Below are 26289 nucleotides of genomic sequence, written 5' to 3'. Positions count from 1 at the left end.
GGGGGGAGAATGATTTGGTAGAGGGTATGGTCGAGGGGTCCATTGATGCCAATCTGGGGATGAGAAGAAGGAGAATAAGGTCAGGAGCCACAGAACAAATACACCTGCTGCCAACAGGATGATCGGACGCTTCATCTCATCAAGTTGGTGGTCAAGTAGATGCAGCTGGGAAAGTCGAAATTCAAGGTGTGCATTTTGTTGACGAGGCCCAACGTCTTTTTGGTTCATGGTTGATTGTGCAAGCGCAGGTGTTCATTTTCTGCGTCACTACTTCCCCTTCGTCTTATATTCAGAGTAGCATTAAATCCTTCCTTGTCAAATCCGCTTTCGCTAGATCCTTCATCGCCAAGTGCCTTCTCCTCAAATCCTTCCACCTTTGGTACAGCAGTTACCAATACCATTCATTGCTCCTTCTGCCTCAAAGCACAGCACCAGAGATCTGCCAAGCGTCCTACGTCTCAACTACAATTTTGAAGATACATATTTGGTTCAGCAGAGACATAAATGGCTGTGAGACCCTTTCAGCGGGCTGTGCAATAGGTATTTCTTGCTGATTATGTCAAGTGTTAATATGAAACAGTCAATGCACAAGAAGTGATGTGGAGACTTGATCATCAAGGGCGATGTTTGTGAATAATGGTCCACCCTACTACATCCACCTCTCTAGTGCTTCGCTGTAGGATTAGCGTCGACATGTGCAGCCTGCGAGATACTCGAAACCTCGATATTGAATAGAAAGTTCCAGTTGTTCTTGTTCTTGTTCACGACCTAGAAACCCACACCTCACCTCTCTATTCCTCTCTAAAATGGTATGATCTCCCCTTCAATCATTTCGCCGCTTCCACACTCTATTGATCTCACCACTAACAAGATGCAGCCGCTGTCAGAACCCAAGCAGCGCCTGGCGCTGTCCATCATTGACTTTCTGTCCACTTCTCTCAAAGACGGCAGCCTGACTGCCGACGACGCCGACAACATTGAGATTGCCACCAACTGTATCGCCGAGGCATTCAAGGTCGATCCAACCGACAAGACCGCTGTTTCCAATGCCGTCGGGTCACAAAATCTTTTGAGCATCTATGAGACAGCCAAGGGCAGTGGCAGTGTACCTCCGACCAGTGCCGCCCCTCCCAAACCCGCCGCCATCAACCCCGAGGCTGAGAAACTCAAGAGTGCTGGCAACGCAGCTATGCAACAGAAGGACTACAAGACTGCGATTGCAAAATACTCCGAGGCCATCAGCTTTTCTCCTACCAATCCAATCTACCTGTCCAACCGTGCGGCGGCTTATTCAGCCAGCGGTATTCATGCCTCAGCCGTGAAAGATGCTGAGCTAGCTGTCGCTGCCGATCCCAAATATACCAAGGCCTGGTCAAGACTGGGACTGGCCAGATTCGCCATGGGAGATGCCCGGGGCAGTGTGGATGCCTACCAACAAGGCATCGACTTTGAGGGCAATGGTGGAAGTGACGCCATGAAGAAGGGGCTCGAGACGGCCAAGAAGGAATTGGCAAGAATGGAGGCCGAAGAAGAGAACATCCCCGAAGATGATGTGGATGATGCTCCCGGCGATAGTCGAGGTGTTGGAGCAGGTGGTATGCCCGACCTCGGCGGACTCGCCAGCCTACTTGGTGGCGGAGGTGGTGGTCGCGGTGGTGGAGGCGGTGGATTTGATTTCGCCAGCATCATGAACAACCCCATGTTTGCCGGCATGGCCCAGAATCTGATGCGCAACCCAGATGCGCTCAGCGGCCTCATGAACAACCCCACCATTCAGAACATGATGAATCAACGGAGAGAAGGTGGCGGTGGTATGCCTGACATGAGCCAAATCCAACAAATGATGCAAGATCCTGCCATTGCTGGACTGTGAGTGCCCCACTTCCGACACCTTTAATATGAAGAAACTAATGTGTATCGACAGCGCGCAACAATTCATGGGTGGCGCAGGCGCAGGCGCAGGTGGAAATGCTCCTGGATCAGGAAGAGGGCAATAAAGACGACCATGATGACAGAAGAGTCTCAAAGTCACGGCGTGCCTGGCGTCGATATCAAGACATGATAAACTCAACATGGTGTATGAAGCAATGAATTACATTGATCCAGCGACTCCATTTGTCTGCCTTTGTATCCTCCACTTTCCCATTTGGGGTCTATGATGTTTATCTAGGTATGTTTCCAAGCATGATATCGATTCCAAGCAAATCATCGTTATGGTGGGGTAGATCTGGGCGCTTCACGGACCATCTGTTGGTTCCACGGTATCGTGCATGGAGCTAAAGTATTGCTACGTGGCATACAGTTTGACTATGGTCCTGTCAGATTTCGAGCCAGGGCACTCACCCCTCAATCTCAACAACTACCACTTATTCCTTGAGCAGGAAGAAAAGAGAAGAGAAATGCGTCTTTCCTTGTCTTGCCTCTGTGGCAAATATTCAAACCAACCCTGACCTCTGCCTGCCGTGTCAATCGTGTTGAGACTCTGTTCAATCGTCGTTGATTCACCACCAATCAGCATTCATTCATTCATTCATTCATTCATTCATCCTCCTTGTTTCCACCGTTTACATTCCTCCCTATATGCCCTTCCCCCATTCGTGACATCCAATCCAAGCAATGGCTTCCATCGCAGGTAAAGTATACGCATTAACCGGCGCCAAATCCGGGCTCGGACTACATGTGGCATCAACCCTAGCACGCCTCAACGCCGGAGCAATCTCCATTTCTGACCTCAACGGAGACCACTTCCACTCCGTCCGCTCAACCCTCTCATCCATCAACCCAAAGGTGCAACTCCTGACCTCCAAAGTAGACGTCACACGCAGCGTCGAAGTCAACAGCTGGATCGAAGAAACAGTCGACAAATTCGGTGATCTCGACGGAGCAGTCAATTGTGCCGGGACAATCAACAATCTATCCACCGAGACAAAACCACATTTCCTCAATGAGACAGACGACTCCTGGACCCGTGTTATCAATACGAACCTCACTGGTACATTGTACAGCATGAGAGCTGAGGTTAAGGCAATGGTGGCTTTACCGAAGAAACCACGCAGCATTGTCAATATCTCTAGTGCGGCTTCTTTGTTCCATGATCCCACCATCATGTCGTATTGTATAACGAAAGCGGGAATCGCGGGTTTGACGACAACGATAGCCAAGGATCTGGCTGGGACGGATATCAGGTTAAATGCCGTTTCGCCTAGTATGTTATTCCTCTTTTTGGTAGTGATCTAATGGGTTGCCCGAAACAGAAAAGGGGAGGCGAAAGAAAAAGATACAAGTGTATCACAATGCATTTTTTTTAGCAGAATACTAACATGTCATGACTTTTGTCTAGGTGCTACAAAAACAGGAATGGCAGTGGAGTGGTACAAGAATGAAGAAGAAGCCATGGCTGATATGGCCAGACGAGGTATTACACTGCTGGAGCCAGACCGAGTGGCTAATGCTATTGTTTGGTTGTTGAGCGATGAGTCTGGTGATGTTTCGGGTGTTAATATTCCCATAGGTGCGAGTGTTCCTTGAGTTGGCTCAAGGATTGGGAATCCTGGACGACGACGTGGTGTAAAGTGGTTTGCACATATTGACGAAATGGCAACGCCATATACAAAACCCACATATACCTTTACCCATTAACATAACATTGATTTCATAAATGACTGCCTCTCTCATACCTAGGTTATTTTACCTTGAAATTGTATTAATTCACCACTCCACTATCCCTCCATCCCCAACTCCCTCGCTGTTGGAAACCACCCTCATCAACTGAGGAACAGCCATGTCTGTCTACGTAGGATCCGCATACGAGTATGCACAGAATCCTTACTACCCTTGGGTAGTTCCACCAGTCACCCATGTGGCATCTCAGATAAGCCATAGCGGGGCAAAACATACGGCAGCACCATCTACTGCGGCTACCGACCTTGTTTGATGGGACATGCCACATAGTCAGTCACACACACACTCTCACACACTTCCAGCAAAAGAGAGAGGAGATAGAAGAGTGGGGAAATGGGACGGCTCAAAGTCTCGACCTTTAGACTTCCAACGCCAACCCAAGTATCCGGTTTTTCCAGCTCGCTACGGCACGAGTCTTAAACTATAATTCTACTTGATGTCAAAAGTAGTGGTCAAAGTCATGGCCAAGGTTGGAAAGCTAGGTTCATTGATTTACTAAGGCCATTCAATCATGCATGCATGTGTGAAGGCGTGCATGCATGTCGGTTGATGTCAAGCTCGGCTTCGAAAACTAAAAAAAGAGAAGCTCGATGAGCTGAGGTCTTCCTTCGAAGATGACGAGTTACTCGCTTCCATACCTAGGTACCTAGAGCTACTGACCTACCCATCTGTCTATCTTTTCGTTGGGCTATGTAGGTACCTACACATAGCTCTCTATCGCAATTATATCCAGCTAGTTGTACATGTACACCCTTGTTCTCACACATACATAACCTGACGCCTGTTGTCTATCCAAGTTGTATACCCAGCGTACCGTACCTGCGCCTTCAATCGTGGCGCCGCGCTTCCATTCGCATGCATCAGACAGCTTCACATCGTTGACACAGCTGTCAAAAAAATGATGATTCTAACTAAACGACTAGCTACTTTTCTCATTGCTCTGGCTTGTATACCATGGACGTTTGGAGAAGCAGAACCAGAAGCTCAACCAGCAGCAATTCCACAACCAGCAGCTGTTGCAGGACCAAATTAGTATGTACAATATACCTCAGTCTCCGGTCATTTATATCATCATCATAGCCTTCTCTCCCTCAGCATTATATTTCAACCAACATTGACCCTTGAAACCCTCCCACAGTGACTCCGGATTCTATACCTGGAACCAAGCCCCGACAACAACATCCTATTATACATACTGGACGCCATCAACAACCTACACCACATATACACAGTATGGCGGAACAACGGTGACAATCACCTCCATCGTGCCATGTCCCGTCACATCAACTGTCATTAACTATGAATGTTGCGCGCAACAATGTCAAACCACCTGTGGTGGAGGAGGTCCGACCGTGACAACTCAGCAGGGTGGATATATTGGAACCACGACCGTCACATCGTATACGACGGTCACGCCGGATCCGAATGCGAGGCGGACGATTACGAGTAATGGGTTGGTTATTGTGGTGGTGGGGAATGGTGCGGCAGGGCAGACTCAGACCACGGGGGGGCAGACTGTGGTGTATGTCACTCAACGGAGTGGTGTGGCTGGATATACTGGACTGAGAAGGTGGTTTTGGTTTGATGGAGGGGTTGATCTTGCTATAATGATGGGTTTAATGTGGTTATGGGTGATATGACGGGTGTAGTTTAATGTTAATGGATGGTAGAGAGGTCGGGTTGGGACATGGTTAATATAATGTCGTGACAGACTGATATAGAAACCTCTCCCTCTAATCAAACACTTTAGACGTTCTATCTTGATGCCTTTCCCCACTGTCTTCGTAATTCCTCGAATTTGTCGGTCTCCTCTTGACTCACACTGCGACCAACTTCTGGTCTTGCAGCTAGGAAATCTTGTATCGTCAAAGTCATAGGGACAGCGTCGGTCACTGGATGAAGAATATTATCCACTGGCCCTTGTGGTCTCAGGCGTCTGTAAGCAGCGTGCCCAGCCCTTTTCACAAGATTCTCCATGTCCGCTCCACTGAAGCCAATGCACGTCCGCGCCAATTCTGCCATCTCTTCGGTGAAAATAAAGCCAGAGAGCTTCCTGCACAAGGTCCGCAAGATATCTACTCGGCCTTCTGCATCTGGTAGACCGACATAAAGCTTCGTGTCGAGTCGACCGGGCCGTAGCATTGCCGAGTCGATCATGTCTGGACGATTGGTTGCTGCCACCACGTATATGCCCGCGCGTGACTCGCCCACGCCGTCAAGCTCAGTGAGTAACGTGTTGACGACACGTGCTGACGCTTCGGACGATGCTCCATCTCGTCTTGGTACAAGGGCGTCGAGCTCATCCAAGAACAGAATCACTGGGACGGAAGAACGGGCGCGGGTAAAAACTTGCCGGACGGCCCGTTCAGATTCGCCTACATACTTGTTGAGTAGCTCGGGGCCTTTGACTGAGATAAAGTTTGCGTGCGAACTGTTAGCACAGGCTTTGGCGAGAAGGGTCTTGCCACAACCTGGCGGGCCCCAAAGGAGAACACCAGACGATGGGGTTATGCTCAAGGCGGCGAAGAATTCGGGGTGCAGAATGGGTTGAATGATCGTTTCGTCGAGTTCGTCGATATGGCTTTGAAGAGCTCCAATCGAAGCAAATGTGGTGGATGGGATGGTGGCAAAGCCCTCACGCATCGCCGAGGGCTGTACTTTGGGCAATGCCTCAACATAATCTGCAAAGGTCGCTGCCATGGATAGAGAAGACGGTAAGGAACCGGTGTCGGGTACGGAGCCATCGACATTCTCTTTGGACAAAGTGTCGGCAATTTCCTGGATATATTGATTGAACCGACTAAAGGCGAGAACGGCAGGGCTGGGAGCAACGACTGACAATGACTGTGAGTCTGATTCTTGATTGTCGTCCAGGGCCATGACCGACGCGTCTGCCTGAGCTTGGAGGGTTTTTATGCATCGATCGATAGCGATTCTTCCAGCTGCCGAGACTAGGCTCTTGAGATCGGCTCCGACAAAGCCAGGGGTATGTTTAGCTAACCAGGCGTAGTTGAAGTCTGCAGGAAGGCGGGATTGTCTGGTGAGAGACCGTATGATCTGTTCGCGAGCGGCCTCGGAAGGAACAGGCATCAAAATCTCTTTGTCGAAACGACCACTTCTGCGCAAAGAGGGATCCATGGTTTCTGGACGACTGGTTGCTGCAAGTACTATGACAGGTTTGAGGTCGGTTTTGTCCAAGGACAGATTGTCCATACAGGTGAGGAGTTGGGCAACGATTCTCTTCTCCATCTCGCGCTGGGCATTGTCTCTCTTAGGGGTGATGGCATCGATTTCATCAATGAAGATTAGAGTCGGGGCTGCTTTCTTGGCTTGGTCGAACAGATCACGGAGTGCCTTCTCTGACTCGCCAGACATGCCTGAAACAATGGTTGGAGCACTGACAGGCATAAAATTGACCTGTAGTTGAGCGGCCAAGGCATGGGCGATTGTAGTCTTGCCACAACCTGATGGTCCACAGATGAGAATCCCCGTTGGTGGGTCAATGCCGTCCCTTAGATAGAGTTGTGGACATTTCATGGGGAGGACAAGCAAGTTTTGAAATTGTTCCAGTATCTGGTCAACGCCGCCTAGATCGGCCAGGTTCACATTCAGAGAAGGGCTGGATTCCATTGGCAAAGTAGACGAGTTTGTCGGTTTCCGTTTCTTGGAGGGCGGTTCACCATTTGCGAGTCTGTGTTTCGAGGAGGGGTTGGCCTCGGTCATTTTCGGCTTTGAAGGAGATGGAGTATCTGTTGGTAGGTCGGGTTTGGAAGAGTTCTTGGATGCGGTCGTTGCCCAAGCCCCGACGATGCTCTTATTGAGACCATTTGAAGGTTTGACTCTTGTCTCTGTTTGTTGGTTGAATACAGGGTTGTCCTCGCCTTCACTCGAAAGACTATCTTGTTGGATGGTTTCCAGCACCCGTTCTATACTATCTTGGAGGAGATTCTTTGGCTTTCGATTGAGGCTCGAGTTGGAGGCTTTGATGGTGTCGTAGACAGTAGCGGACTTGAGTCGCACGTCCGAGTCATCGCCGTATTGCATGCGCTCGTCAATGAGTTTGCGTATCACCTGATACACCTAGAAGAGAAGTGAGCATGATGAGAGAGGGTGTGTGATGGAGGGGATTTACCTCTTTGTCGAGACCTTGACTCAGAGTTTGTCTCCTGCGATTCCCTGATGCCATTTTGGGATGAAGAAAAAGATGGATGGCGGAAGGAGCGACAGAGCCAGTCATACATGGCAGTTGCAATAACAATCAACCAGAAATAGGTCCTTCCTTCACTGTCACCATTAACGCAGACTGCACCTTCCTCCACAAAATCCAGAATCCCAAAATCCACGGAAAAAGTTTGTCCGACGATGATCCGGGGAGGAAATCACATGTCATCCTCCAACCCGCCGATGCCGCCTGGTCTACTCCGTAAGTACTCCGTACTCCGTATGGCGTCTGCCAAGACTGCACTTTCCCTCCACCCCGTCACTCCGTGCACCTGCACCTGCACCTGCCGTGGCTGTCCTGAACCCTTGCACCTTCCCTACCCTGCCATGCCCGTGCCTGCCCCGTTTGGCCGCAGTTCGCAATCCAAATCCCAAAGCTGGGGAACCAGAAATCTGCCAGCAAGTCATCAACATTCACTGTCAACAATATCCCAAAAAGCCACCACCTGAATGGATGCGGCGACTTGTTCATCATCCCCTGTCCTCATCCTCGCATTCGCTACAGACTACCAGCACTACAACTCTCACTACACACGTTGACGATTCGCTGCGCGCTGCGACTCTCCAAGGCCCCAACCCTCTACCACTCCAGTCTCACTCATCCTCTGACTTCAGCCTGGCCAGTCCTCTAACCTTGCGCCGCTCTCGCCCTCGCTCTCCGTCCTCGGCCTCTTCCCTCTACCCACTCACTCATGTCGAATTCATGACCCTCGTTCCCACCTGTGGGCGCGGCCTGCCCGGATGCCCGTCTTGAATCCCTTCCTTCGCACACTCTTTCAGAGTAGTGTCTTAGGCCATGCTCTCCCCTCCCAGAATTACGTCCTGCTCGTCCCAACGACAGAGTCACTTCTCTATGCCCAAGATCGAGAAAATGGAAAGAGGTACGCTGACCAGTGCGACGATGAAGATTTCCTCGGAAGCCACATCCTCCGCATTTTACCCAACACGGCTTCCAAAGAAAATGCAAATGCAAATGGAAATGGCAATGTTCGCGATGGCCGTACCAAGGCCAAAACCTACTCAACCGTCAACGGCCGTACCGTCATAATCAAGGAGAATGTCGTCTACAGCAATAAAGGTTTCAAGCAATTGACTCAGTCGACACTACTCGGCGACCTGCTGTACTATTCGCCGCAACCCGAACCTCAACAATGGCTCATTTACTACATCTCAAAGCCCTTGACCGGTATCTTCGAGCCCTTGCCAATCAAGCCTGCTATCATCGGCCAGTCGCCACCATCACCTTCTCTCAACCCACCTACCTCAGCTTCATCCGAATCCTTGGGCCCCAAAAAGAAGGACATCAAATCGTTTAATGAACTGTTGAATAGCTTTCCCATGATCGCGAGGCAGATGCAACCGGGCTTGGAAAGACTTTTCAATGAATTTGGAAAGGAACTTGGTCGTCCTCTTCCGCCTCCTCCCTCTCGCAGCCCCTCCATTACCTCTTTAGACGGCACCACCCTGCCATCGGAAAACGGCTCAATCAAATCCAACGGCACTCTCAAACTTCCTTTCAATTCCGCCGCTTATTTTGACGACGATGAAGATTTGATGCGCCGGGCCCTCGAAACCGCCGTCACTGCCGCCATAGATCTCTTCCAAGGCGTCGACAAACAGCAATTGTCCTATCTGGGAGCCACCACCGATCTGACCGGACCTGATGTTGAGAGATTGATTGAACGCTATGTCGCTGAAACCGTCCATGATTCCTTACTTTTTCCCAGGCTATGCTCTTTTCACAAAGCCCAAGACCAGGAGCTCGATCGACGCATCCGTCAAATGGATTGTCTCGATGTGTCTCAGGTCGGAATTGCTATCGAAGGTGGCCGCACAGGAAAGAGAGATCTCATCAGGCGTATCAATCGGGGCGTCCTTGTCTTTCGAAAAATGGGCGTCGCAGGCAGCCCCCAAGAAATGTTGGACATCCTGCTAGAAACTCAGAAAGTTGTCTCGGAACCCCAAAGCTCAGGCGATGAAGAGAAGCCAAACAACGTCCTCATCACCATCAATGCTGATGTCCTGGTCTCCCTTCTCCTCCTTGTGGTAATTCGCTCAGCCACGCGACACCTGCAGGCTAGATTGTCCTACATGCAGAGATTTATCTACATTGACGATGTGGAAAGTGGTGAAATTGGCTACTCGTTGAGTACACTGGAGGCCGTCTTGACTTATCTTGCCCGGGATGCTGGCGGCCTTCGAAGGGCTTCCAAACAGAATGGTCTCTTGTGGAAGGCTGTGAAGGATGGCGCCATTGACGAGATCAAATCCATCTTCGAAGACTCGGCCATCATCACTGACGATCTGGTGGAAGAACCAGGGGAAATACCACTGTCAAGAGTTCTCACCGCCTCCTCACAACATTCAGAAGTCAATCTTCGCCCATCGCTGTCCCGCAATTCTTCAGGGGAAGGGGGTTTGGCGCATGTCTTTCCATTCCAAGCACGAGAAAGGCAGACAACCCCCGTTGTTCCGAAGCAGAAGAAAAAGGTCCAGATGGCGGCTAGGAGCATGTCGATCTCTTCAGCTTTCTCGCTATCGTCAAGAGCCGCAACCATTGACACCACAACAAGTGGGATTGAAGGCGACACGTCAGTCGAGAGTCTGGCTCAAACACAAGATGGCATCGGCAACACAGTCCTCATGATGGCCGTTGAAAATCAACAACCACGATCACTGAAGTACCTGCTGTGCCTCAATGAGCATTACAGTGTTGAGGCTGTCCTCGCAGATGTCACCCAAGAAGGAGCGACCTTGTTGAGTGCTGCAGTACAACTTGCTAACATGGAGCTGATTGAAATCATCTTGGACTACGTGGAGCGGAACACAGACGCTGATCGATATCGAGAATACATTGCAGCCAAGGATTCCAGGGGTCGCAGCGTTGGTCACTACTTGTTCAACACGCCCACCTTGATTAAACGACTGGCAAAGGTTATTCCCTGGCAGCAAAGAGACAAGATTGGGCACACTCCCTTGTTTGCCACTTGTCGAACCTATGATCACCCCGAGTATAGTTGCATGGTGTCGGAAGCGTTATCGGCCACTACCGAGGCGCAAGGAGATGGGCTCCCACTGCGAGTTGAATCTCACACGGACAACAAGGGCAACTCTTTGCTTCACGTCATCAATGATTCGGTGATACTACAACGTGTGTTGCAAACGTGTGACGTGGATCTCAACTCTACCAATGACCGCAAGTTTACTCCCCTCATGCTGGCCAGCAAATATGGACGCGTCGACATGGTACGAGTCTTTCTGGCAGATCCTCGAATTGATCTTCACCTGCGAGAATCTCGAGGTTTGACGGCAGTGGAATTGGCCAAGGACGATGAAGTTCGAAATCGAATCGATGATTTGACATTGTTCTCGCCAAACAACATTGCCGATAGCACTGGAAGAATCACTGCAATTGTTCGGTCATTTTTTGTCGAAGATGGCTCCACAAGGTTCATTCTAAAGTCTGGAGCTCCCAACCCCGCCGTATCAAGTACCGTCTACACGATTACCACCAGTAGAAGGGCACTTCAAGATTTTGAGAACCTAGCGAAATGGCTGTGTATGGACCATCCTGCCTCATACATGCCGTTCATGAAGGCATCAGAATTCCGGAGTCCTTTTCAAATCCACTCTCGGCCTTCTCGATCGGTGCTATTTGACGCACAAACACATCTCGATCGATTTCTGAAGATTTTGATAAAACACCCGACTTTCTCCACACATGAGATGCTGTGGGAGTTTTTCCTCGTCCCTGACATGCTGCAAGAACAAATGGCTGAACGGGCGAATCTGAAATCAGAACTTGTTCAAGAAAAGATTGCGGATGACTATCATCCCTTGACATCGAGAGCGGACATGAACGCGGTGGATTCATTGATATCACATTCGCGCGAGATTGTCCGAAAAATCAACAACAGCACTAGGGTGATCATTAGAAAAGGTCACACTTATGTTCAGGCACAGTCCGACTTGGCCGAAGCGTTGAGTTTGCATGCTGTATCGATTGCCACACTTGGAGTACCATCAACGAATCCATTGGCACAAGCTCATATCGACACCTTGATCCGATTCGCCGCTTTACAACATTCGGAACCACCGTCTTCACCAGTCGCAACCTTCATCTCGAGTCTGACATCTTTTCATTCAACCATTACAGCTGTGCAGGGTGCACTTTTAAAACCGAGCACGGTCATCTCACGGATTCTGTCGACGCAAAAGGCACTGGACAAACAACGAACAAATCTTCTTAACAATAGTTTGCCTAAGAAAGGATTAATGAACATCAACTTTCCGGGGTCGGAAGAAAGTCGGGTCAAGGGGATTAAAGACAGTGAAAAGAAGATTATTCAAGGACAGATGGATGTGGAGAGGCTTGGTCGGGAATTGAGATATACACAGGAAGTCGTGGTTGGTGAATTGGCCGGGTGGACTTCATGGAGGGAAGAATGGATGAAGGATGAAATTAAAAGACTTGGCAGAAACATGGTAATCAAGGAGAAAGAAAGATTGAAGTCGATGCAACGGGCATTGAGAACATTGAGAGAGGGGTGAAGTGATGGGTTTCTTTCTACAGTGGTGTAGATGAGTTTGGTTGATCGATCACTTCATTGAATCCTGGGATGGCTTGGATACGTTGTGTGATCCAAGAAGCAGAGAGACAGGATTGGCTGTGGACGATTGAATACTCGCACGAGGATTTTCTTTCTTGCAAATATGAGGCTGGCCTCCAGGAGTGGTCAAAGCCAGGAAGTATGGGTAGCGTGGCGTTCCCATCTGTCAATCAGATATATAGACGGAAATATGGACTGGGAGCGAGGATGACTTTTACTTGGTTATTAGTAGCATCAGATGAACAAACAAGGATTTGGACCAAAAGACAGACAGGTTTTTGAATATGGGACAGTGAAGGGGGCATCTCTTCTCCCAGATATGTTCCAATCCATAGAATTAACTGGTCAAGCCAGTCTCGATCTTTATATAGATAATTCTATGATATTTATATCATCAGCTTAACCATGAGTAACTTTCTTCACCAACCCATCCTTATCAACCATGACATTCAACCTACATCAAAAAACATATTCAGTTAGCTCATCTTCCTCTGAACCTCTCTCAGAAAATACTACTAATTAACAAACATACCTATCAGGAACATGATCCATTGTCATCATTCCACCCTCGGCATCAACAACACGATGATTCTTGGGTAGATCTTTCTTTGCAAAAGACGTTTCGGAACTCGATGATGAGTCGGTGAGGGTTTTTCCAATGAGTTTATTTTGCCATTCTGAGGTGGATGACGAGGAGGATGACGAGGTGAGGTCGGGGACCACAAGAGGCATGGTTGTAATTTGGGATTTGAAGTAGGTAGCTGAAAAGTGTAATGGAATATATTTCTTGACGAATGGAAACTGTATTTGAAATTGTATTTCACAGAATAAATAAGAAGAGTAGTCCAAGGAAAAGGAATTATACTAGAAACAAGGATATTAAGTAGGTACCTAATGTAAGGGGATAAGATTCAGAATTGCTGATGCCTGATACATGATTCCTGATTATTCCTGATCTGACTGACGTTGGTGATGATGATGGCGGAGGCGGAGGAGGCCGAACCGAACTGCAATGACGTAGTATGCAGTGCAATGCAAGTCAAGTCAAGCACAGTGGCACAGTCAAGTCACGCAAATGTCATCGTACATGGATGGAGTGGTTCCGATAACCGAAGAACGACGCCACACGAATCGTGAACCAAGAATCGATCCATCTATCTACCTGATCTATCCATCTGTGGCATCAATAGGCGATGATGGCCTGGTCCCAAGCCCCAAGGCACGGATCCTTTTGATCTCTTCTCACTCTCAAAAGGATATTCAATATAACAGAACAAGCACACAATGGTACTGGAATAAAATCACTCTGGAGATTACTGTATTCGATTTCGAGAGTCGATAGCACTACTTGTAGGGTCAAATCCCCCATGCCATGCCATGCATCAAATCTCCTCGTTCCATAAGATATAAACACAGATATACAGACACACACTCACTCCCTCTCTGAAGCTGGACATGTTAGCAGCTTGACTCGAATCGACTTTTTTCCATTTGGCGTTATCTTCCAAATGGGATTTTTTGGTGTCATCTTCTCTCCCTTCTCTCCTCTCCCACGAGTTCGTCGAGTTCCAGGACAAGGCACATTTATACCTTTGACTTGGTTTTCTGGTCGTTTGGAAAGTCGAGTGAATGAAGCCCTTTGTGATGGTCTTGCTCTCGGGAGAAAAGAATTAAAATATTATACATGTGGCATTCATACACTTTTCACATCCTCCCTCAATCTGGCCGTGTCTTTCCAGACATAAGACAAAATGTCTCAGTAAGATTTCGAGATGAGTGGAATGAAATGAAATGGAATCGAGTGCCATAGACTGAATGGATGATGCTCAGGAGGCAAGGTTGTACGTCTCTGCAGCATCGACAACGACATCACAAAGTTGGCGTGGCCATGACAGACACGGTTTGGTGTCGACTCTTGCAATGCGAGAGAGACCGAGAACGGACCTTTGACCAAAAGCCATCCGACGATCAATCGACTTCATCTCTCAGATGTAGTCTCTCGCAGCCTTTTGCAATTCAATCATTCTCCAACCCCGGGTTTCTGGATTATTGACTTCTTCAGGTAATCTGGTCACTCCAATGGCATATGTAACCAATTGAACCTTGTCTTCCATCCCTGCCGCCAGTTCATTGGTCTTTTGGTTTCGGTACACGTGAACTTCCTGTGTCCGGCAGGTGATGATGAAGACCGGAATGTCACCAGGCTCCAAAAGTCGGGCATTCAAAATGTCCACGTGTCGGATGTCCAAAATCCGTCCGTCCGACTTCAATCCGGCTTTGGTGTATTGTTCCATCAATGCCGAGTACACTTGGAATTGTGCCGCCGACAGCCACAGCTTCAATGTTTCCACATCAGCCTTGACGTAGGCGTCCAGGACTTCTGGGAGGATATATTCTCGCATTTCCCGGAGGAAGGGTTCCATCTGGAATGAAGGATCCATTTCGCGGAACTTTTTAATCACCATGGCCGTCTCGTTCTCCGCAAAGAATCCTGCAACTCGATCGGAGATGGATCGTGCTGTCGAAATCAACGGGTTTTCTGACTCTTCATATGTGTTTTTCATGTTGAACAATTTTTGCATAACCGAAGAATTCTCCTTGAACTTGTTCCATGATTCTCGCCATGCAGAGTCTTTGTGGACTGTAATGTTGGTTCCGGCACTGAGGCAGACTCGTTAGACGCAATTATTTTTAGTCGATCTTCTGCACTTACTTTGGATCCTCCACCATGGGTTCTGCGGCCCTTTTTCCGGATTGCATTTCTTTCAGTTCACGTGCTTCACGTCTCAATCGACGCTCTTCCTTTTCGGTCCAACCCCCATATCTTGAGCTGGATCCGTCATCGACGGCTTCCGAGATGTCTTTGAAAGCCTTGGTCTCTCGAACCGGCCGTGTCGCTCGTTCAATCCCACGACCTGTGGCATTGACTCCGGCTCTGACACCTTGAACCACCTTGGTGTCCCAAGTCCAGGCAGCAGACTGACCAATTGCCCGTCCCGTGGTCCGTAACACCTGAGATGTGCCCTTGCTGGCAGCTTCAGATGCTTCTCGGGCTCGCCGCACGGCATCCGACTCTGTGAATTTCTCTACAGACCCAGAAAGCTGCTTGGTCGATTCGTTCCATTCCTTGGAGGCTTTGAACTCGGTACGCAGTGTCTCGGTAAAGACCTGCCATGGAGTCTTGTCTCCATGAGGAGGTGGAGCTGCTTTTTCCTCCTTCTTGTCTGACTTGGATTCCTCCTTGCCTTGTTCTTTCTCACCCTCACCCTCTGTCTTGTCTTTGGTATCTTCTTGACTAGCTTCTTTAGCGGGCTCTTCTTTCCTCGGAGGATCTCGGACTTCCTCTTTGTGTTGAGTCTGCTGGTATCTGGGAATGGAGGTATGGAGGGAGCGGAGTAAGGGTTGTGAGGACGCGAGAAGTGGTCTGGGGAAAGTGAAGGGTGATTGTGAGGAACTCCGTGAGGTCAGTTGCCCAACTGGAACAACCGGTGATCGATACGCGGTAATTCTGGCATATTGCGCCACTGGCCTTGACGCAAAAGCTGTGGTGGTGGTCACATAATGGCGGACACCATGAACGGGTGCACGACGCGGAAGGATCATGCTATTGAGGCAAAAGTCAAGGCCACAACAATTGACAAGCACGAACAACAACAAAACAAATATCCTGGTGGCCGTGGAAGAAGTTGATGTGATGGCATCCAACAGAGAAGAGAGAGCAACGTCGCAAAGAGAAAAGTGAGGATTTCGGCACAGCTTCTCTTTTGAGTCTAGCATGTCACGCTTGTCCTAATTGGGATATATTCACAATTCCTCACGACTTTCTTGCTTCTCAGTGCTTTGAGCTGCTCTACAGACGAGGGCTACAACTCACCACCACCGCCATTCATTCATTCATCCTCTTCTCTTGTCTGGTGGTTCTCCTCCTCCTCCCTCCTCCCTACTCCCTCACAACCTCTCCCCCATGCTCATCATGGCGCGCTCATCCACCCTCCCTAGCATCTGCCGATCCTGTCTCCAATCAACCACCACCCGACCAATAACCAAATCTGGACGCCCTCGACTCCTCGCCTCCAGCATCCCATACCAAACCATCACCAGTCGCGAACTCCACGGTGTCGACTGGTCTAAAAACTCATCCCCATCCGCCCCCAAACCCAATCGCCCCAACAGCGAATCCTCGGAACCCACCAGCGAATCCGATTCCCTCATAACGCAAGCTTTCTCAAGTCGCAACGCCCGCACAACCAACAGCGACATATCATCATGGCGGCGAATGACACGACAAGAAACCATGGAAAAGGACCAACAGAACGAAGACCGACTAGCTGCCCTGTCACCTGGTAACTCTGGCAATGCGGGAGCTGGAAATGCTTCACTCGATGAACCTTACCATATCCATGTCTATGCACACAAACACAACATGCACTTGACATTGACCGAACCCGGACGTAGTCCGATTCTCTCCCTTTCAGCAGGAAAACTCGGTCTGCGGAATTCTCAACGAGCGACCTACGACGCTTGCTACCAGTTAACGACATATTTCTTTCGAAAGATGATGGAGAAGCAATGGCGGTTGGGAGGCAAGAAGGCGACTACCAATCCGTTGTTGACTTTTGAAGCTATCAAGACACCAAGACTGGGGCATAAGAGTTTGGGGATTGAGGTCGTGTTTCGTGGATTTGGGCCTGGTAGAGAGGCGTTTCAGAAGTGTTTGCTCGGAACGGAGGGAAAGTTTCTCAGAGGTTTGATCTCCAGAGTCACTGATTCGACGAGGTTGAAGTTTGGGGGTTGTAGGAGTCGAAAGGTCAGGAGACTGGGTTGATTGTTGATTGACGATTGACTTCGTCGGCAGCCCCGGCCGTGTATTTGTGTATATATACATCCATCCATCCACCCAACCAGTCAGCAGATTTCAGAATTCGCATAGAGATCATCAATCACCTACCTACTTTGTCTGCCTAACAGTGTCTAGATTAATACCGAGGACTACCTAGTTCTGCACTTGATCCTCTAATTGTGTGGCTGAAGTCGTCTCTCATTCCATTCCAATTGCGTACATACTTACAAATATATATATATCGAAGCTAGTTTTGCTCCCAAGCTTCGAGCCCTTGTTATACCCCTTGCTTTCCTTTCTCTCCCCTTCCCCTCCCCACCTGTAATACCTTTCCTTCCTTGCCCCTTCTTCATCTACACCCGCACGCTCACCAACCACCAACCACCACCAATCCCACTCCCACTCCCACTCCCTCCCCGCCTCGGATCACCATCAAAAACCCCCGGGACTCGATGAGAAATACCCTCCTCCGCTGACAGGACTAGGACTCATATTCGGACTCGAACCCGGACTATTGCGGTGACTAGCAGTGGAGCTCCCTGCAGCACTATTATCCCTTCCTCGGACTCTGCTGTTTATGATGGTGTGGCTTGGGATCGTCAGCGTCCCAACAGAAGAACCTACACTGACACCGCCGTCCTCCAAGCTGGCGCCAGATAAACTCCTTGCTGGATCCAAGTGCCTTGATTGTGATCTGAAGCCAACGCCTGCAATAACTCGTCTAAGTGCCTCGCCACGAGGGTCGATAGCCATGAGGAACCTGGCCAGCTCTGCCAGGGATTCCGAATCGCCTTTTCGTTGCGCTAACTTCATCAATCGGATCACGTGTCCCTCGAATTTCCGCGCATCGTAGGATTCGGATTCGTCGTCTTCTTCCAGACCTTGTAGTACAATGAGCCAACCAGAGGCAGTCTTGAGATCTTCTAATTCTAGCGCTTGTTCGAACAGCGTCAAGGGTGGTGGCAGATGTGCGAATAGTGTCGCCCATGAGCTGAGTTCGGTTTTCCGAATGCATTGGACGATTGTGGAGAGGTAAGACGAAGGCGAGAGGACGAGCTGTAGGAATGAGAGAACTGCAGGGAGCGGATTTAGGGATGGAGATTCCTCTAGAGCTCCATCACTCTTTTCTCGGTCAACCTCACCGTCGAGCACGTGGTGGAGAAGAATTTCAAGCGCGTGTGGAAAATAGCTGAGATGCTGATATTGGTTGGCAACGCCGAACGCAGTGGCTGTGTCATGTGCCGAGCAGAGTTGATGGCGAAGAACATATGGAAGGAAAAGCTGTGTTCGTATGCTCGATCGGAATTGTGCAAAGTTGACATCTCGTCGTTGCACCAGTTCCGATTCAATGCCCAATACAATGCCTTTGGTTAGCAGTATTGATAGGGGATAAAAGTCCACAGACATGGACAGAAGCGGAGAGGTCAACGATTCCCCCTCGTTGCCTGGTTGAAATAATCCTCGTACGTCCGGCCAAAGTCGTAAATCATCTCCAGTGAATATCCAAAGCGAATCTCGTAAAGAGTAATGATGTTGATTGCGGGTAAAAGTGGCTCCAGGCAAGGGTGTCGGAGGTGCTGATTCTTCTGGGCCACTAAAATTGTAATAGATCTGATCTCGCATGAGAATATAATATTCCACGTGTTGCGCAATGACTCTCATTTCATACTTGAGTTCTTCCTTTTCGTTGCGCGAAGATTGCAGCAACACAAGTTTGTCGTCCACCAAGAACAATACCGAAGCAAACTCAACATCTCGAGATGGATCTCCGTTGCGGAGCTGGCTGTCAGGAACAATCCAACTGACCGATCGGACTCGGCTGGGTGCTCGGACAATGCCATGAAATGCAATCTGTCCAACTTGGACCATCTGGGCGCCCCGGTCGCTGATGTTGAGGATGTAGTGGTAGAGGATATTTTCATAAGTATAGACCAGTAATGAGTCTTCTCCTGATGGACCGACAAACACAATGGGCATTGAGAACGTCTCAGAGTGGAGTGGGTGCCGTCCCAGATCTCGTTCTCTTGAATACAGGCGCAGGTCGTATCCGGCAGCGCTTTCTGTCGCCACAGCAAGGATGTGGTTGAACCAACACATGCCACCTCGAATGGCAAATGAAGATTCCACCGCGAGGTCGGAGAATGTCTTCCATCGCCCACTTTGGACACTGTAATGTGCCAGACCTCGGCGACCCGCTATCGCAATGTATCGACCGTCTTGAGAGACAACGCTTGCTTTGATCGGCCATTGATTATGGAGATATACCGGAGGGTACCCTGCGTGGTGCCAAAGTGAAGCCTCGTTCGAGATTGAAGTCAAATCCGGAAGATCGTGACCACGATATACTGTCAGTTCGGAGGGGGTTTGTAGGAGTGCGCGAACGAGGTTGGCACAAGAGAAACAGCCCATTGCTGCGCTTCTGGACATCTCGACTCTCCATATCCGGTCATCTTTTTGGGCTGCCAAAAATATTTCTGCTCCACCACTTGCCCAGGCAGCGCGGTGAGGAGAGATCAACCAGCTCTCGTTGTTCGACTCAGCATGGCTCAGATTTCCTTGAAAGCTTGATGCACCCTCTTTGCCAAAGACAGACCATATCGACCATCCATGTTCGTAGGCGGCAAATAGGCAATATCCGTCAGGTGACCAAATCAGTGCCTTGATCTCTCCCCGCGATGATGGCGTCGTGGAGGGTTTGAAGGTGTGAGAAAGAGGAATGTTGCCTACATAGTCCTTTGCGGCGTAGCACAGTATCTCACCGGACGCAATAGCTATTGCTATGAGAGAAAAACGGGCGTTGATGCTGGCAAATACAGCTTCACCTGCGTCTGACTTGTGAAAGCAATACCCATCAAAGAGACGAGTTGCACCGGTCGTGGATGAGCGAGAAGAGGGAGTTGACTCGCTTGAAGATGGGGCTCTTGTCAGATTTGGCTTGACACGTTGTACCGCATAGGCTAGTCCATCATGAGATAACCAGACGGATAGATTGATGGCGCGATCATGGACAATGGTCGAGATGCTGGACTTTTGGCCAACCCAATCCAGTTTTGCCAAAAGTTGCGTGACTGCCTGAGAGCCATCTTTTTGTGTTTCCCATTTGATGCATTGGACGGCTGGGGGTTTTTTGGTTGAGACAATCAACTCCGAATCCAAAGCAATGAGGGCATTGATCCCAGCATCGATCTTGATGGCCCTTCTAAAACGGAGAAGAACTTCGGGAACACCAGCGGTTTCATCGACACCGAAGTTTCGCATGACATTCTGTCGCTTAGCTTGGCTGTAGCCATATTGCTGTTGGAGTACCCTGGCAGTGCCTTCAGTGTCCACCGAGTAAGTGATCAAGTAACTCTCGGTTGTGCGGATGACAACTGTACTGGCGTCGGGCCTGAAGACCACAGCTAGGTTGGTGCCGTACGTTTCCAACGATTTTGCGGACCTGGTCAGAGAAGCGAGGAGTACGACTGGTCTGACAGACCAAATGTCCAAGCGACTGGAAGTGGCCGTGGCGAAGAGGTGATCATTGCGGGTCACTTGAATATCCAAGATTCCCTCGACGTGACCCCCATTTGAGATATTGCTCTCATCCGGCGCGTCCTCGTGATCGATACCTGATTTGCTTGCATGATGCGCGTAAATCTGAGGCACCGTGCATGGCCAATACATAATTTGTAAAAGTAGTGAGTGAGATCATTTTTGTCGCATTGCTCTTTGTGGAGAGAATCGGGGCGGCATCAATGATCTTATCGATACAATCCCATTAGTCAAGGTTCCTAGGAGACTCGTTAAGTTGTAGTGGTATGATGTCGTCGTAATGTTGATGTGGAAATGATTGAAGACGAATCAATCGCGTGGCTTGATTGATGCCAAGAATGGCCACGCACCTTCCTCGGAACAACACGAGCACAGCACGGGGACTTCTTTTAGGGAAGAATCTCATGCCGCTTTTGTGGAGGAAATGAGAGAAGCATCAGTGAGCATCCCAACGTTCAACTCAAGAACGACTGATGGGGGTGATCAACGAATTGAGCATGAGACGTCGAATTCATTATACCACATTGTTTATACACCTCCCTAGTGGTCTCTGCCTCTGGGCTTCGATTCAATCGACAACCCATAGTCAAGCTCTACCCCGTGCATTCCAGAAGAATAGATACGCATGCCAATTCAAAACCAGCTCGTGGGACCGGTACCCTTGACTCCCGACGCTCGCTGGGGGTTCTCTTATCTGCATCCTGTCATGTTGTATAAACCTGCTGTGGTCCCAAATCCCTGACACCATTACATTACTCTGTGAGTCCTGGCACAAACACGAGACGTCAAAATATTGGCACTCGATAACTATCATGGCCCAATCGTTGACTGTCAGATGAATCTCTCCCGTTTCCAGAGTTGGACCGAGCACGCTTTCGAAGCTTGCTTTTCTTGTTGGCTGACAAAGAGGGGGCAGGCCACAGTCCAAACTCCTTGACCACGGGTCCTTTCTGTAGCGTTCCTGCTGGGAGCAATTCGAACCCGTTGTTCACCTTGCGAGCTCGAGTATTAGCAATTGAGATGGGTTCTGTGGGAGATACAGGAGTCGCGGTGGTCGCTGAGCTAGTTGATGATGTGGGAGTGTGCTTTGAGGACATTGATGTTGAGTCACTGCCTCGAGAAGATGGTGGCTTCTTAGCGTCCACCATTGCTTGAGTCTTCTCAGTCCATGCCGATGGTGGAGGTCGAGCTGGAGGGAGTGATTCGACAAAGGCACGGAATGGAATGGGTTTTGGACCTTCCATTCTTTGAGCTCGGCGTGACAGCTGTTTTCCCAAGTGTATTTCGACAGTTCTTGTGGGCCATGATAAGGCACGTGAGGAAGCAGAGTCGCTATCATCACTATCTGAAGTTGAAGGTGCAAGGGGTGTTGTGAGTACAATATCTGTATGGCGTCGGCCACGCGGAACCAACTGACCACTTTCTGCTGCGTGAAACCTCCGATGAGCCTCCATGACTTCGAGGATATTGACGTCTTCAGATTGTACATAGGAGCGTGAGTGAGAAAGAGCCTTGGATCTATTGCTCAATGTAAATTTCCTAGTCGACGGCCGATGACGGAGAGGACGCAATTGTAGCCTAGGGCAAGTTGTGTTGATTTCTTGAGCCATTGCTGGATTGTTGAGAGCTGTGTGACGTTGTCAATAGAGAAGAGCTTGTGAAACACCAGTACGGGGTTTGTGATACCTGAAACGATCTCGTCCGCCTCTTGTCCTGGTGCTGGGCTCACGTCAGGTCTTTTGTAATTTATGACCACGGATTTGCCTTTTCTCTTGACTGGTCTGGGTTCAGAGGAGAACTCGGAGACTGTGGAAGGGATTGTGAAAGGTGTCAGTTCTATGGAATGTGTTAGTGTGAAGGGGCAAAGGGCATGTCGGAGATTGACCTTCTGGTGAGGCAACTCCTGTGTCAGCCATGTCGAGCGTTGATGCGGAGGACACTGAGGGGTTCTTCTTCAACTTTTTGAAAGTCGCAGTACCAGGCCGCAACGTTGATGCTGACCTGGTTTTCTGTCTCTTGCCGTGAAATGCAGTGCTGGCTTTAGAGTTCCAGACACCGTCAACTTCGGTATCTTCAATCAGGGCATTGATTCCAAAGGGGACTTCGTCCGAGTGCCGGCCAACTAAAGACATTTCCCCCCTCTCGGCTGTCTCCGAAGGGGTGTTGGACTCGAGTCGCTTGTCTCTGAGCCATAGCACGAGTTTGATCAAGAACGCAGTACAGAGAACGAAAACCTGGTCTGGTCAGAAGGTGAGAGACAAGTGTGGACAACGTACAAAAACACCACCAAGAATCTGTCACAATTAGCGAAACACTCAATGGAGCGGATGGCATACTTGCCAATGTCAATCGCGCCCATATAGGCCATTCGATGAAGAACTCTCCGAAGTGTTTTTCGTCCTGCACTGTGGCCATGGCGAGGAAGAAATAGGAGATGCTAGGAGGAAGGAATAACGAGCAAGGTGGAACACATGTCTGGACAATGACGGCAGGGCACAGCAGTGACGGAAGAATAAAGCAGTTGGAAACGGTGTCGAGTACACTGTTAATGATGGCTGGAAAGAAGTTCGAGGCCAGATGGAAGAGAGAAGTCATTGAATGGGATGAATTGAAGGACTGCGACGATGACTGCACTTGTTTTGAGGGCAGGCACGAGTGACGGTCAAACGTGAATGGGCAAGTGCAGGAGCGAGGAGCAATTGATGCCATGCTCACCTGTCAGTGAACTTTGGATGGTGATATTGATTGACGACCAGATTCAAGGGTTGGAGGGCGATTTCGAGAAGTATCGGTCATTCCAAACATCAAGGATTTATTGCACAAGCAATTCTGTCATGTTGACTTACATGACTTGAGAAGGACTAACAACATATGTTACTCGGATGTTTGCTGTCCACTGGATATGGCTAGAATCGCGTCTTTGTCAAGTAACAGTCTCCAATGTAACAACAGTGATCAAAGGACGGACAATTTCAAGATGTTTGTGGTACAATGTTGAAGTGGTGTAACTCGATCGGCCAGGTGATGGACTGCGGGTCAAGCACTACACAGAAGTTACATGTTAGGTTCCAAGCCAGGCACGAGGGGACCTACCAGGTACCTAGGCTAGGCACATCCCCATGTATATCATAGGTAAGGTAGGTACCTGAGGTACTTGGTGGGGCGTGCCACGCCTGGGGAAGGTTGCGTGGGTGCTTGAGAAGCACTTCCATCGCTGGATTCCGGAACAAATAGGCTTCTTTGCCCTTACCGTCGGACGTCTGATGCACACTCCCCTGCCATAGGTAGATATCATGAGAGTTGCGTTGGCATCAGGCGTCACGACATCACAATACACCAGCATGTGCTGAGAAATTTATCGAATAGCGAGAATGTATATAGAAATCTCCAGTACAATCACATCCTCGAACAAGCCTGTTAAGATGAGTCGATGGTGACAAATCTCGACAGTCAGCAGTTTTGACGCCATCCTCAAAGTCATGAGTTTGCTATGAGTGTCCACAGGCGGGTTTATGCACTTCACAAGAATCCCAATGACCAAATCTTAGCCAATTGTGGTCATTATCGATAGTGGCGTCGCTAATATGACCAGGCCGAGCTCCGGCGTTCCGGGGGAAGCAGTGGAAGCACAGCTGCGCAGAGGCACCCACTAGCCACCCTGGGATGGCCGAGAGCTGAATGTTGGCGCTAATAGGCTGTCAATTAGGTTGAGGGCGGCCCTTATTGGCGCTTAAGGTTTAGTTGCAGGGATTGAGTGGCCTTAGCAACCTTGGAATTGACTTCCAAGGGATCCCCCGGACTGTGATTTAAAGGGCCCAAGGCAAACCCCATCGGCACTCGTCGGGCGTACTTACGCATAATAGACAAGCACCCAATCTATGCGTATCGTCACTGCGGACTTCGATCTGGTACTTTAGTTGGTGCTCGGCTTTCATCCAGACTTGTTGGTCTCCAACTTCTCTCAACTTGCTTGATCATGCGATAGCATTTCTTGCCTTGGTATTCTCTTTGCTTCACTCCTATCGACGACCTGATTACTCTGTATAGACATTATACTCTCATGTGTCCCATCGCCGAATAGACTTGACTACCCCGCCATCACAGACGATTGTCACCCAATATGCCACCCTTTCGAATCCCCTTCACTTCCAAAAGACCCACTGTCAACACCGAATCTGTGACAGACGAGAACGCCAGACCAACTCCTAATGGTGATCATGTCACAAGTCCATACACAAAAGACAAGCCTTCATTGGCTCTGGGTTTGAAGGAGCGAAGAGATGAACCCAACGAGTTCAAGTTGAGTTGTAAGCGAACCGCCTACCATTAAACAACCGCGGCTAATCCAAACAGCTGTCAGCGACAGTGGCGAATATCTACCTGTGAGTTGATCAACACCATACCCGACCCGAATCCACCGACTGACTATTCTCAGCCCTCACCAACAGAGAAAAAATCCTTCTGGGCCAAGTCCCCCGCCTCCGGAACCAACAATCATCGAATCTGCTTCAATGAGCACGAGCCCTTTTCTATTTCTCGCGAATCCTTTGAGTCCTACAGAAGATCATTTGTGAGTTGATTTTATTGGAATTAGGACTTTCCAAGTTGACCAAGAGCAGGACATCTCTGGTCGTTCTCCTATTCTGCAGGCAGACAGCTTCACTTCGCGCACATCCCTCGACTCCCGACCTTCATCCAGATATCCCACTCGATCAACATTAAACAGCTCGACCTTTGACCACCCTTCAGCGGATGAAGGGTTTGAGGATGTCAAGTTGAACGAGGACGCCAAAAATCAGCCTAAAAAGAAGAGCTTTCTGTCACGGTTTGGTGACGCGAGTGGTGAACACAGTGGCAAAGAAGACGGCAAACACCATTTCCACCTACCCGGCAGGCGAAGAGGCCAAAGTGGAACAGGGAGTGAATTGGGAGAAGTTCCTCGACCCCAAAGTCACGGACAAGCCGAGGTTCCAGTGCTTTGAAACGAGCAATGGACACAGGACGCGACGGTCCATACCATTTCCACTGACGTTCTATGGCATGCATTATGACAAGACTTGGGTTTTGATGATGGTTCAAGGTGCAGGTCATGGAGTTTTCGGAGAGCCAGGACAAGAGGCTGATTGTTTTACACGCATTCCAGACCAAGGTTGAGTATCCAGGCAGAAGACATCATATCCGCAGTGAACGAATTGTGTAGGTTCAAGGGCATGACTGGCATGGCCATCTCAGTCATTGTTGAGGTTCTAACAGGATACTATTGATCGATGGGAACATAATCATAATGATCCGGAATAAACATTGACACACATCGACTTTCCAGTGTTCCAGTTTCGAATGATTCTATCCATATGTAAACCAAGGTATTGTCGATCCAGCGTTGCATTGTCTGGCTTGATGGAA

The 26289-nt window shown here is 49.3% G+C and overlaps 10 protein-coding genes across 11 annotated transcripts; 5 read left to right on the top strand and 5 right to left on the bottom strand.

Annotated features, from left to right (window-relative positions):
• Positions 1–750: 750 nt before the first annotated feature.
• Positions 751–2546, top strand: PV10_08446. 2 transcript variants are annotated; one of them, XM_016373467.1, is made up of 3 exons: positions 751–809; positions 878–1869; positions 1925–2546. In XM_016373467.1, the coding sequence occupies exons 1-3, from the start codon at positions 807–809 to the stop codon at positions 1995–1997; spliced, it is 1068 nt and encodes a 355-aa protein (XP_016220378.1). In that variant the 5' UTR covers positions 751–806; the 3' UTR covers positions 1998–2546. The 2 variants fall into 2 exon arrangements, with proteins under 2 accessions (XP_016220378.1, XP_016220377.1); XM_016373466.1 differs by having other exon boundaries at positions 809–1869.
• On the top strand, positions 2523–3673 carry PV10_08445 (uncharacterized protein). Its single transcript, XM_016373465.1, has 2 exons — positions 2523–3205; positions 3341–3673. The coding sequence occupies exons 1-2, from the start codon at positions 2617–2619 to the stop codon at positions 3526–3528; spliced, it is 777 nt and encodes a 258-aa protein (XP_016220376.1). The 5' UTR covers positions 2523–2616; the 3' UTR covers positions 3529–3673.
• Positions 3674–5310: 1637 nt separating this feature from the next.
• PV10_08444 (uncharacterized protein) lies at positions 5311–7979 on the bottom strand. The gene is made up of 2 exons (XM_016373464.1): positions 7814–7979; positions 5311–7761 (listed from the first exon to the last, which is right to left on the bottom strand). Exons 1-2 carry the CDS (start codon positions 7916–7918, stop codon positions 5437–5439), a joined length of 2430 nt encoding a protein of 809 aa, XP_016220375.1. The 5' UTR covers positions 7919–7979; the 3' UTR covers positions 5311–5436.
• A 262-nt stretch (positions 7980–8241) lies between these two features.
• On the top strand, positions 8242–12801 carry PV10_08443 (uncharacterized protein). Its single transcript, XM_016373463.1, has one exon. It carries the CDS (start codon positions 8644–8646, stop codon positions 12451–12453), a length of 3810 nt encoding a protein of 1269 aa, XP_016220374.1. The 5' UTR covers positions 8242–8643; the 3' UTR covers positions 12454–12801.
• Positions 12784–13444, bottom strand: PV10_08442 (uncharacterized protein). Its single transcript, XM_016373462.1, has 2 exons — positions 13045–13444; positions 12784–12966 (listed from the first exon to the last, which is right to left on the bottom strand). The coding sequence occupies exons 1-2, from the start codon at positions 13242–13244 to the stop codon at positions 12912–12914; spliced, it is 255 nt and encodes an 84-aa protein (XP_016220373.1). The 5' UTR covers positions 13245–13444; the 3' UTR covers positions 12784–12911.
• A 363-nt stretch (positions 13445–13807) lies between these two features.
• Positions 13808–16204, bottom strand: PV10_08441 (uncharacterized protein). Its single transcript, XM_016373461.1, has 2 exons — positions 15226–16204; positions 13808–15173 (listed from the first exon to the last, which is right to left on the bottom strand). Exons 1-2 carry the CDS (start codon positions 16113–16115, stop codon positions 14498–14500), a joined length of 1566 nt encoding a protein of 521 aa, XP_016220372.1. The 5' UTR covers positions 16116–16204; the 3' UTR covers positions 13808–14497.
• A 154-nt stretch (positions 16205–16358) lies between these two features.
• PV10_08440 (uncharacterized protein) lies at positions 16359–17486 on the top strand. Its single transcript, XM_016373460.1, has one exon. The coding sequence runs from the start codon at positions 16477–16479 to the stop codon at positions 17335–17337; it is 861 nt and encodes a 286-aa protein (XP_016220371.1). The 5' UTR covers positions 16359–16476; the 3' UTR covers positions 17338–17486.
• A 281-nt stretch (positions 17487–17767) lies between these two features.
• On the bottom strand, positions 17768–21139 carry PV10_08439 (uncharacterized protein). Its single transcript, XM_016373459.1, has one exon. The coding sequence runs from the start codon at positions 21016–21018 to the stop codon at positions 17785–17787; it is 3234 nt and encodes a 1077-aa protein (XP_016220370.1). The 5' UTR covers positions 21019–21139; the 3' UTR covers positions 17768–17784.
• A 410-nt stretch (positions 21140–21549) lies between these two features.
• On the bottom strand, positions 21550–23301 carry PV10_08438 (uncharacterized protein; the record flags this gene model as incomplete). Its single annotated transcript, XM_016373458.1, has 4 exons — positions 21550–22513; positions 22573–22722; positions 22772–23125; positions 23223–23301. 4 exons carry the CDS (start codon positions 23299–23301, stop codon positions 21672–21674), a joined length of 1425 nt encoding a protein of 474 aa, XP_016220369.1. The 3' UTR covers positions 21550–21671.
• Positions 23302–24739: 1438 nt separating this feature from the next.
• PV10_08437 (uncharacterized protein) lies at positions 24740–26197 on the top strand. Its single transcript, XM_016373457.1, has 4 exons — positions 24740–25193; positions 25240–25268; positions 25322–25456; positions 25506–26197. Exons 1-4 carry the CDS (start codon positions 25007–25009, stop codon positions 25866–25868), a joined length of 714 nt encoding a protein of 237 aa, XP_016220368.1. The 5' UTR covers positions 24740–25006; the 3' UTR covers positions 25869–26197.
• The last annotated feature ends 92 nt before the right edge of the window (positions 26198–26289 follow it).

The sequence above is a fragment of the Exophiala mesophila genome (assembly GCF_000836275.1).
Source record: "Exophiala mesophila strain CBS 40295 unplaced genomic scaffold supercont1.6, whole genome shotgun sequence".
Lineage (NCBI taxonomy): Eukaryota > Fungi > Ascomycota > Eurotiomycetes > Chaetothyriales > Herpotrichiellaceae > Exophiala > Exophiala mesophila.
Note: the sequence above shows the minus strand (reverse complement) of the source record. Positions and strands in the feature narration are given on the sequence as shown.